Raw genomic sequence first — 12,306 nt, 5'->3', positions numbered from 1 at the left:
CCCTTTCCTCTGTCTTATCCTTAATTATGTAGCACATTCATTAAGAGCAGAGACTCAGGAGCTAAGCCTTTTTTTTAGTTTTTGTCTTCCGTTTCTTCATCCATAAAATGGAAATAATAATAGTAGCTTCTTCATAGTGTTGTTATGCAGAGTAAATGAGTTAACCCATGAAAATGCTGGGCACGGTGCCTGGCACAGCCTGTAAATGTAAACACCTATGAATGAGTGAGGCACAACAGGCTCCAAGGAGGAAAGGTGGAGGTAGGGAAACACCTGAACTGATAGGCAAGCACCAAGGAGCAAGCAGCCAGCTATGAGTAGACTACAGGTAACAGTGGTCTTCACTGGGACACGATATGGAAAGGACTGTTCACGAAACACCTTCACACAAGCATGATTGCCGCCATCAGTAGCTGCATCTTCAGATACAAAAATGAGAAGGCTGTATTAGTAAATTCTTTCATACGACAGAGGAAATATAGGCAATATTCCTAGTCATGTTTTTCCTGAAAATGGGTCTTAGGCACAGGGTAGAATACAATGAATTTTATAACTTTCATGAGGGGTAAATTTACTGTCATGTTGAATTGATTTACAGCATAAGTCTTTCTTCTCTGGGTTTTCAGAATGACATTCCAAACAAGTTAGAAATGAAACTTCGCCGTGCAACTGTGCTTGAGGACTCTTACAGGAGAATCATGGGTGTCAAGAGGGCAGACTTCCTCAAGGCCCGACTGTGGATTGAGTTTGATGGTGAAAAGGGATTAGATTATGGAGGAGTCGCCAGAGAATGGTTCTTCCTGATCTCAAAGGAAATGTTTAACCCTTATTATGGGTTGTTTGAATATTCTGCTACGTAAGTACCTTTACAATGACTATGAAGAAAAAAAAAATCACTGTTTTAAAAGTAACAGAGTTGTGTGATGCAAGAAAAATGTATGTTACTCGCACAATGTACCAGAAAAGGAAGAGTATAACTATAGTTGTTTCAAAATAACTTTTTTTTAAATTGTGGTAAAGTATACCTAACAAAATTTATCATTTTAACCATTTTAAAGTGAGTGTATACAGTTCAGTGGAATTAAGTACTTTCACTTCGTGCAACCATCACCACCATCCATCTTCAGAAATCTCCCATCATCCCAAATTGAAACCCTGTAGCCATTAAACACTAACTCTCTCAGTCCCTGGCAACCACCATTCTACTTTCTGTCTCTATGAATTTAACAATCCTAGGTACCTCACATATGTGGAATCATACATTATTGTCCTTTTGTGACTGACTTATTTCATTAGCATAATGTCCCCAAGGTTCATCCATGTCATAGCATGCGTCAGAATTTCCTTCTTTTTGAAGGCTGAGTAATATCACATTATGTGTGTATACCACATTTTGTTTATCCATTCATTTTTTGATGAACATTTGGTTTATTTCTACCTTTGTACAGAAATCACTGTTTTTAAAACCATTAAATCCTAAATCCAGTGGCTTTATATGGTTCTAATAGAGCTAAAGGACTCAAAAAGAGGGAGATAATTTATAATTTTTTGTCATATTAAAATTTTTGTATGAAATTTAAAGAGGAGATTTAAATGTGGTTGTCTTTACAGGGATAATTATACCCTACAGATAAATCCAAACTCTGGGTTGTGTAATGAAGATCACCTCTCTTACTTCAAATTCATTGGCCGGGTAGCTGGAATGGCAGTTTATCATGGCAAACTATTGGATGGTTAGTATTAAGCTTAAAACTTTTTTATATGTAATTATAATTATTATATTATAATGTAATTATATGTATAATTCTAGAGTTATATAATATAATTATAATGTAATTATCTGATTTCTTTCAGTTGGTAATCATTTTAAATACATTTGATTTTTTGCAAGGTTTTTTCATCCGCCCATTTTACAAGATGATGCTACACAAACCAATAACTCTTCATGATATGGAATCAGTGGTATGTCTTTTTCACTTATAATATATAGAGAGTATTATTTAACAGGCAACTGAACATTTTAAAGAGTTAGCTTTTAAGGATGAAGAAATTAATTCTAAAATACAAATGAACATTTTCTCCAACATTTTATAATGAAACATTTCTAACATATAATAAAATTTAAAAATTGTTACAGTGGACATGTGTATATCTACCACCCAGATTCCACAATGGCTTTTTAATCTGTACTTACTTTATTACATACCTATTCACCTGTCCACCCCTCTGTCCATCAATCCATTTTATTTTTTAATGCATTTCAAAGAAAGTTGCAGGTATCAGTAAACTTCTCCCTAAATATTTCAACATACTATACATTTTTACGTATTTCTTGCATCAATATTTGAATTGTGATCTTAAATGATATATACAGTATATTTTCAAAATATCAGTTCAAAGACAAGCCCTTGATGTAAATGTCTAACTATTACATTGTTTCGTACCCCTGAAACTAATAAAAAAAATAAAATAAGACAAGGCCTTGAGATTAGGCCACTGCAAAGAAACAGAAATGCAAGGATTAAATCCGTGACTATAACCTGTGCTGAATATGAATAGCCTCAAACACTGTGTATACACTTGGATTCCCAGACCTCTTCCTTGGTTCCAAGTTCATTTTTTATCCCCTTCCTTGAGACATGCAATCAGTGTGAATAGTATACCATATTTCCCCATGTATAAGACCCACCCTTTACCGAAAAATTTGGGGTCTAAAAACTGGGTGCGTCTTAGACAGTGGTTGTAGATCGTTGTCAAGTCATTTAAGAAGTGTAGCATTTCAAATGCCATAGATGGAACTGAGGATGAGGCAATATATGAAGACAGTGATTCGTCATCAGACACAGAGGAGGACAAGCTAATGGTTGGGAGTTTTGACAGTGATGAGGAGTTGTATGAATTTTATGATGAATAAAACTTGAGTTCAATAACTTTATGTAATACATTTTTTTTCAAATTTCAGGCCCCAAAATTAAGGTGTGTCTTATACATGGGGAAATACAGTAATTCTTTATAAATCATAAGACTGCACAGTTATTTGAGTTGATTAATTGAGATTCTGTATTTGAGATTTTTCTTTAACTTGGGCCAGGTGTAAATCACAGCTTACTCATAACTAAACATTTCACCCACAGTCTCATAGGCCATATGAGAAAGGTGCTAGGTGCTCCTGGGTATCTGTGGAAGTTAGGATTCATCTGAAAATTGCTTTATTGACCTTTAACTAGATAATAAAATCTGTACCTCTACTGCTTCCACACAGAAATAGATTTCTAAACTTTTAAGCAGATACCACTCAATTGATATATGCATTTTAACTCTCACACTTATTAGTCACCTATCTCTTTCTATACTTTTGTGTGTATGAAAAAAATGCCCTGTGACCTTTTCATCTTGTCCAATTATTCAGACCCTCGGCATACTTTCTTTTCTTTTTTTTTTTTTTTTAGCTGAGCCATCCTGCTACCTGTTGGCAGCTCAGCGGCTGCTCAGCTCGGGCTGGACTCAAACCGCTGTTGCTCAGGGCTCAAACTCTTGAGCGAGCTCTTAACTAACTGAGCCACTCAGCCGGCCCTCGGCATACTTTCTTTGCAGGTTCACGTATCTTCTTTTTATATACAAATTTTAAATATGAAATTTTTTTCCCATCTAGGATAGTGAATATTACAATTCATTGAGATGGATTCTTGAAAATGATCCAACAGAGTTGGACCTTAGGTTTGTCATAGATGAAGAACTCTTTGGACAGGTTTGTAAATTTTGATTAATTAAAATGGTACATAAATTTTGAAACAAATGTTAAAACTTAAATTTAGATGTTAAATAATGCATATACAGAAATGTGCTCTATTTTAAAATTTATTTTTTGCTAACAAAAGCTGTCTCGCAGCAAGAATTTCTGCTTTCTTTGACATTTGACTCTGTCCATATTTATTTTAGTAAAACTAATATTTTAAGTTTTCTTAGCTTTTGAATGGATTTAATTTAAAACACCAGGTTTCTGGTATAACTATAATATGTATCCTTTATTTTTTTTTCACTAAAATAACATATCAAGGTATCATGCTTAATTTTAGACACATCAACATGAGTTGAAAATTGGTGGATCAGAAATTGTTGTCACCAATAAGAACAAAAAGGAATATATTTAGTAAGTATTTTGTTAGTAAGTATTTTACCATATTTAGTAAATACTTTCCTGGAAACAATTTTGTACTTCTTTCCGGGAAGACTGTACCTTCTTTCTCTTTCCCTGTAGCCAGAGTCTCAATGTTCTTTTTCTCTTCCTAAAACAATGCCCTATTACCCGCTCATATTTAATTTTTGCCTTGGGTTCAGCTAGTCTTTATTGTTTCGTTTCTAACCAGAATAAATATGGCTTAAAATTTTTTCTTGGTTCATGTGAAAAAGATGAAATGTTTTGTTTCTTTTAGTCTTGTAATCCAGTGGCGATTTGTGAACCGAATCCAGAAGCAAATGGCTGCTTTTAAAGAGGTATTCATTTCTCATTTGCTCTTCCGTAATTTCAAAGTACAATACATAAGTTTTCAATATTAGGCCTCATCACATCACTGAAAAATTAGTGTGTGACATGCTTTTCAAAACCATTTTAAGTATATTTTTATATTAAGAAAATATTAAATGCATACATGTTCACTGTTAAAACAGTCGTTTAAGAAGTCCATGCAATAAATCTTGATGGTCCCCCTTCACACCTATCACTGCCCCTCACCTTTTCCCAGTCTCACACCCCTCACTTTAAGTAACTTAGGTGAACAAAGGAACAAAAGTGCAATAGGGATAGTGGAATATACCATTTGTTTCTTTTCCTAAATGGGATCACACTATACATGTTGGACTTGCTTTTTCTCTTGTCAAATATTTATTAGAGATCCTTGCATGTCAAGATATGTATAGCTACCTTTCTTTGTGGCTGTATTTTATTCATACTATAAATTCATAAGTTATTTAAACTTTCCCAACTGATGAACATTTAGGCTAGTAGCACCCAGGAGCTGAAGGAAAAGATTATCCACTGACCCTGCTAACTAGGTTTTTAAATACATTCTTTCTTGTAGGGATTTTTTGAACTAATACCACAGGATCTCATCAAAATTTTCGATGAAAATGAACTAGAGGTAAGAAACATTATTTTTATGTTAAAACAGGACTTTTGAACTTGTTTTTGTTGTCTACAGTTTGACATTTCTTATTATGTAGCTTCTCATGTGTGGATTGGGAGATGTCGATGTGAACGACTGGCGAGAACACACCAAGTATAAAAATGGCTATAATGTCAATCATCAAGTTATCCAGTGGTTTTGGAAGGTAACTGAAAGCTACTATTTTCATGAATTACTTTTGATAGTTTCAATCATATTTGACTATACTCATTAACTTCTCTTATAGATGAGACAAAATATAGCCCAGTAAAAATTATCTTTGATTCTGTACTGTATACATATACCTTCTGGGTATGGTCCCAACCCCACACATATTTATAGATAAGTAAGTAAAGTGTTCAGAATGTAGTAAATGGCAGTGATAGCTGAGATAGGCACTTAGTTCCTTACAAAAGTATGGACTCTTCAAGAGAACTTTTAATAACCTGCTGTGTATTCTCTAGGTGTCCTGTGTGGCTCCTTTAAATGTGATTTTCAATCTTATAGAGAAACATACATGCCTCCCAATAATATCAATAAATACAATTTCTTTAAAAGCCATGAGTCACATCTAAGAAGATATTTTTTGTCACATTATTAGGCTATAATCCCATTCTAAAGAGTTACCATGTAGCCTTGGAAATGAAGTTTTCAGGAACTTTGTAAATCACTCATAAACACAAATTTAACTGAAAGAAACATGCAGATTTAAAAAGTGATCATTAATGCTCTAACCACATCCTGATAGCATTTTTATCAGCATAGATTTATTACCTTTTTTCCCAATGATATTCCCACATTATGTTTTCATCTTACTCAGGCTGTTTTGATGATGGATTCAGAAAAAAGAATAAGATTACTTCAGTTTGTCACAGGCACATCTCGTGTGCCTATGAATGGATTTGCTGAACTATATGGTAAGGATTTTCTATACATCATTAAAAAATGGAGTGATACCAGTTGTCTTTTTAATGGCTGATGAGTTTTCAAGCCTGTATCATTTATACAGACATTTAGCTTAATAAAAAAGAAGTAATATTTTTAAGTGATATAATTAGATACACTACAGTGGGCCAAAATATATGTACACCAAATAATCTGATAGCAAAAGAGAAAACTGGAAACATGAAATCACTTGGATTACTTTCAACTCTTAAATTATATTTTATTTTTTAAGATGTTTATTAAAAATATAACATACAATATTATGTTTCAGATGTATACCATAGTTATTCAACATTTATATACCTAAAGAAGTGATCACCATGATAACCCCAGCAACCATCTGACACCACACCACACCCTTACAATGTTACTGACTATATTCCCCATGCTGTACATTACATCCCCATGACTTATTTGAGGCCATTCTTGAATTTTAAATTCTGCATTCCATTACAGAAAAAGCATTGCCTGTAGTGTGAGAGTTTCGGGTAGCATGTAAAGTTCCACATAATGTTAATAAGTATACGAGAAAAAAACAAAGAGTATCGTAGTAGAATACATATGGGGAAATACTTGACTAAACAAAGTTAAATAGATTTCTTTGGGACTTGTTCAGAACCTTTACTATGGAAAAAAAAAGCAGAGTTTTAAAAACTTATTTGATTGTGTGTGTGGAATCCTTGTGTGTGGAGGGTGGAGAATCTCATTAGTATACTATGTTTTGTAAAAACAGGTGTGTTTTGTAAAAAAAAAAAATACTATTTCTGATATAGATCATAGCAACGTGTCATATCTGTTAACATATTGTTTATTGGAATGACATTTACTTACTTTTAAAGATACAAAGAAGAACAAATCTTTCAGAGAAGGTATAGCTAAGATTGGAGTCCTACTCAGAGCAAGAAAGGTTAGAATTGTTCTGGGAACTAGAAGTCAGGGACTGCTGCCTGGGTAGCTGCTACGCTCAATTTTTCAGGCAAGTAGAAAGCTGTTGCTGTCTGATAGGACTGCGAACTCCCTGTACCTCCTCAGCAAACCTCGTCTTGTTGAGCTTTTATTTATATTTGTTTGCAGAACTCGTCAAGCAGCTGCCACTTCTCCACCTAGAATAACCACTCACAGTGAGAAGAATAGCACAGGAGCTTGCCACTAACCAATGTGCTCTTTCCTTGCCTAATTATATTTCTTACCATTTATCTTTCTAGTGGTTTCACCTGACTCCCTTTCCTGTCTCTTCTCCTATGCTTTAGCCAGTTCATAGAGAAAATCATGGCACAACAAATACCCTTTTCCAGCTCTGGCCCCACTTGCCTCTTTTATGGATTCAGGCCTGCAGCGATCCTCTGAGGTCACAAACTGTTTGGAATTTGGCGGATATATCCCACACATGAAGCCAGAGTTGTTTATGTTAGAATATTCAAATTCTTATGTATTTACAAAAAGAAGTAAAAGCTGCATCAAAATGTTAATATTACAATGCACTATTATCTAGCCAATAAAATGTTAAGTTTTTATCGATTGACTTAGAGGGAGATTACCCGATGATTAGTTTAGGTGAGAAAATCAAAAGGCAAGGAAATAGGTATGATTCCATGTTATGGAAAACAATAACAAAAGTACTGAAGTTATAACTGTGAACATAATTGTGCTGGGTGATGTGTGATAAGTAATGTGTATATTTGTATATGGTGATAAGACATGGAGAAAAGTATGGGAGGTTACTCATTGGGTTGTCAGCATTGATTACCTGGGTAATTGGAGGACATGGAGAATTAGAAAAGAAAGAGCTAAGTGAAAAACACCAATGGAAAAAAAAGAGTTCATAAAAAATGTCCATAATTAAAGAACATTGCGTGTACAACAGGATCACATGAACATAAAATTCTCTTTATACACATAGGCACAAAAAGATTCATGATAGGAGGTTAACTCAGATTTAATAGTGGAATTTGAAGTAATTTTACATCCTTTATTGTATATTCATTGCTTTAATTTTTGCAGTGAGATATGATCCAAAAAAGGGAAGCTATTTTCAGTGGGACTCAAAAAGGAAAGAAAATCATTTTCTCTGTGTACGTATGAAGGAGGTGGTATAAGGAAATGCAGGGCTGGGAAACAGCAAAAACACCTTGGGACATGCCACCTCAGGGGCAAAGTGACACAGTGGCCACAAAGGAACTGATAAAAGAGGAACCCTCCTTTCATGACTGGATGATAAAGCCATCAAATACAGGACAACCTTTATTTCTTTTGAGTTTAAAGAAACTAGATTGGTTCTCTGTATAAGTTCTACATTAGAAAAAATGAGTTGTGAAATGCCTAGAGTTTCTAGTAAAGAGTAAATGAAACTAAAGCAACTCTTCTTCCTTACAGGCTCAAATGGACCACAGTCATTTACAGTTGAACAATGGGGTACCCCTGAAAAGCTGCCAAGAGCCCATACATGGTAAGCAGTTTCTTAGACCCTGGGAGAACAAGCTTTCAGAGGCAAAGTTCCTCTAATGGTTCGTCTAGGTATAGAGGGCCTAGTCCTCTGTGCTGTGTCAGTGGCAGCTGTGACACAATCTAAGAACAGGTGTGTCTTTACCAGATAGACCTGGGCTTGATGTTTAGGTAGTTGCATGTTGGAGAGGTCCATCTAAATGGTTGACCATATGTTGCCTCCATCCCATGAATGATGGGCCATCCCAAGAGGGCCTAGAACTTTCCCTTTTGGAGGTTAAAATGGAACCCAGACATTTGGAGGTCAAAGTGGAGATGAGAGGACTCTACCAAGAAGCCATGGGGACGGTCCATACCTAAAGCCCAGGCCTATATCTTCTCCCCCAGTGATAAAACGTCTTTTCGTCCTGTTAGAACATATCATCACAAATAGCTGCATGAAACTGTTCGTCATGGTGGTCCTTGCTTTGTCATCACCTGTTCCTCTCTGTTTTTCAGCTTTAATCGCCTGGACTTGCCACCCTATGAATCATTTGAAGAATTATGGGATAAACTTCAGATGGCAATTGAGAACACTCAGGGTTTTGATGGAGTTGATTAGACTACAGATAACAATTTACGGTGTTTTACTGCCACTTTTTCATAGCAAAATCTTGACTTAAAGTTTTCCAGGGAACTACTAAAGCTTAACCATTGATTCTTCCCAGATACTGAAGAAAACCATATAAAAGCATTAGAAGAAATAGTAATGCAACTTTACCATTATTTCATCCACTTAAAATAATGGGTTGCATTTACACAGTTGTTTCATTCTCTCTTTAGGGTTCACACTCCAGGACCTTAGTCCTTTGTGCCTGAAATAGTGAGTTGTGTCCTTAACAGTTACCTCTTTCGCAGTATTTGCCAGGCAGTCCTTTCTTAAACTACTGAAATTATAACTGTGAAATATTTGTGATGAGTGTCATGTGTGAAAATTTTGATGCTTTTTGAGAAGGAAAACTGAAATTTGGAAAAGAATACTTTAATACTGAGTAAACTACGCTACATTTAGTGCTGCCTGCAGCTCTTATTATTTTGTAGACCTGCCTAATGCACCTTACTGGCCAGATTTTGGGATACACTTTGGAAAGTGTGTTAGCTATATTTTTAGTCAACAGACTCACTGGCAAAAAACAAAAAAAAATTGTTTACTTCTTCATTTTAAAAATATTTGGTTTTTGTTAATATGTGGTTTTACTACACAAAGTGGTGTATAAGACATGTGAAGCAAATTCAGATTTGCAAAGGGTGAAAAGTATTAACGCCATCCTCTTGCCTGTGTAGTCTTATGGTTGGTTCATTGGTATACTCATCACTCTCTCATGTTTTAGTTTCAAGAATTCCTTCTTTCAACATTAAACTAAAGCTCCACTAAGCAGTATTTCTAAATATGCCTTGAAGAACTAAGTTAAATGTATAGTACTTGCCTTTACTAGTCATTCTTCACACTTGGACAATTACGTAGTAACTATATGTTTACAGGGTTTATTATGTTTACACCTTAAGCTTATTTCTGTAGTGGCCTTTTTATATTTTTAGTATTTTACGTTAGTCAAGAAAACCAAATAATTAGCTAAAAAATAACCAAAGACTAGTTATAATGCATAATTTGTATTAAATGTATTACCATATTTCTTATGCTTTTAAAAATACTGTTTACTATGAAAATGATGTTTTACTATGAATCCAAGACTCTTTAGCAAAATGCTACAGATAGAATCCTACTTTAATCAAATTGAAGTACATAAAAACTATGTATGTGGATTCAACAAAGGTTTATGGAATGCTTGCTATACACATAGCACTGTGCTAGGCCCTGGAGTGAGAGCTGTCAGCTTCCAAGCAATCTAGCTCAGTCCTCATCCTCAAGGAACTTACAGGTGTGTAAATGAATTTGTAAACAATCAAAGTAGGGGTGAGCAGAATAAGGCAAAAGGGAAAGTGTTCCAGTGTACCTGCCAAGATAAAGTGTGCCAAGACTGTAATTATATGTTTCATGCCTGTATTGGAATGATTGTATAGAAAATGTTCTTGCAAACAGTTAAACCTGTTTCTCAGTACGGTATCTTGGTGATTTAGGAATAATTATAAATAATTATATGTTATGAATCTTCTTAATTACATATATGTATATACACTCTGAGAGTTGTAAAAAGTGCTCTGGCTCTTGGTTTAAGTTGGTTGGGATATAATATGATGGGTACCTGCCAGCACGTGGTAGAGATCTCAAATGTGACAGTAGCAAAACCACTTTGCAAACACCACATCAACAGCTCAGCTTAGGGAAAGTAATTCAGATCAATACACCTGTGTTTTATCTCCACCTGTATTCAGGCAAGACCACCAGGTGTAGTCCTAATTTTATCACTTACTGTTTAAACTGAAGCAACTTACTTAACCTCTCTGGGCTCCTGTTTCTTTACCAAATAAGAATTATCACGCCCCCATTGTGTAAGATTGCTGTTCCACAGAAGTGTTTTGTAAAGTATCATACAATCAGAAGATTCTTCATGCTCACCATCAGACTTTGTCAAATCAGATGTGGACAGTAGCTACACACTTAAAGAATCTCGTCATTTAAAAGTAAAATGACTGCTAATAGATAAGGAAGCAGGAACATCTCTGATACTGAATACACTCAAACATATATGTATACATATGTTCATCTGTACATGGAGCTTACTATCAAAATTCATTTTCTCCACATCAGCAAAGGAATGAACACGGGCCAGTGCATTTTGAATTGTCCTCATTATGTAGAACCGAATGTGAAAACGATTTTGTTAAAACGGGATTTTATCACATGATTATTTAACTATCGCTTCTGTGAAATACCATAGCAGATATCAGAGCTTGAGAAAATAGGAAGCTTGCTTGTCATCTGACTGATACTCATTTGGATGATCCTCATTCGGTGACTCGGATAAAACAGGGTGTTAATGAGACCAGACTCCCTCCCACCAGCCCCCAGCCACGGACCATCTACCCCTTAGTCTCCCAGATGTGGGCTGACAGTCTGAAAGAAACCTGTATCAAGCAACACAGCCCCTCATCCCAGATAGAAAAGTATCCCAAATGCATTCTGTGGCTGGAAAGTAAGTAGGGTTGTTTTCTTAAAGGACATCATATTTTTCTAGAAATTATAAGCACATAATTTTAGCCTATATTTTCTCTGTAATCAAACATAGGCAGAAAACTCTATTACAAATGCATTTCAGCCTAACTCAAATTTAAATGGTATTTTCAGTTTTTATTTATAATGCTAAAATTATTTCATATAATTATCAAGTTAAACAATTCGTTTTGATGATAAGACATTTGACCTTGTTTTTAAAAAAATCTTCTGATATGGTAAATATATATCAAGATTAATGTATCAAAGTTTGTTAAATACTTTAAAGTATAAAATTTTTAAAAATCTTGATGCCACAAATAAAGTTCTAATTTTAAAGAAAAAAAAACTGTAATTTATTTTTAAATAGAAATATCTGCAAGCCAGTATCATGGATGATATCTTCTACCCTAGTCCTTTATAGCAACATATGGAATTCTCAAGACGATCTTTAATTTATATCTGATGAACTAACATCATTATAGACTCTTAACCACAGGCAATCGCCACTTTACACACAGGTCGTGTTCTGTTCCAGAAGTCTACTTGTTCGTGAAATACCCAGAAGATAATGAACTTACCAATGGACTGGATTTCAGGCACTGG

At 34.8% G+C, this 12,306-nt stretch overlaps 1 protein-coding gene across 3 annotated transcripts in view; it reads left to right on the top strand.

Moving 5' to 3' along the window:
* Window positions 1-12,016, top strand: part of NEDD4 (NEDD4 E3 ubiquitin protein ligase) — a 112,910-nt gene extending 100,894 nt beyond the window's left edge. For all 3 annotated transcript variants that reach the window (XM_019665343.1, XM_019665348.1, XM_019665358.1), the window contains 11 exons: window positions 627-856; window positions 1,612-1,733; window positions 1,892-1,962; window positions 3,653-3,748; window positions 4,077-4,150; window positions 4,434-4,494; window positions 5,079-5,138; window positions 5,221-5,328; window positions 5,983-6,079; window positions 8,481-8,553; window positions 9,048-12,016. In XM_019665343.1, the coding sequence (XP_019520888.1) occupies window positions 627-856; window positions 1,612-1,733; window positions 1,892-1,962; window positions 3,653-3,748; window positions 4,077-4,150; window positions 4,434-4,494; window positions 5,079-5,138; window positions 5,221-5,328; window positions 5,983-6,079; window positions 8,481-8,553; window positions 9,048-9,150 (1,095 nt within the window). In that variant the 3' untranslated portion in view covers window positions 9,151-12,016. The remainder of the gene's footprint in view (window positions 1-626; window positions 857-1,611; window positions 1,734-1,891; window positions 1,963-3,652; window positions 3,749-4,076; window positions 4,151-4,433; window positions 4,495-5,078; window positions 5,139-5,220; window positions 5,329-5,982; window positions 6,080-8,480; window positions 8,554-9,047) is intronic.
* Window positions 12,017-12,306: the final 290 nt, after the last annotated feature.

This window comes from Hipposideros armiger, unplaced genomic scaffold, assembly GCF_001890085.2.
Source record: "Hipposideros armiger isolate ML-2016 unplaced genomic scaffold, ASM189008v1 scaffold_12, whole genome shotgun sequence".
NCBI classification, from domain to species: domain Eukaryota; kingdom Metazoa; phylum Chordata; class Mammalia; order Chiroptera; family Hipposideridae; genus Hipposideros; species Hipposideros armiger.
This window is presented reverse-complemented; position numbering and strand designations above follow the sequence as displayed.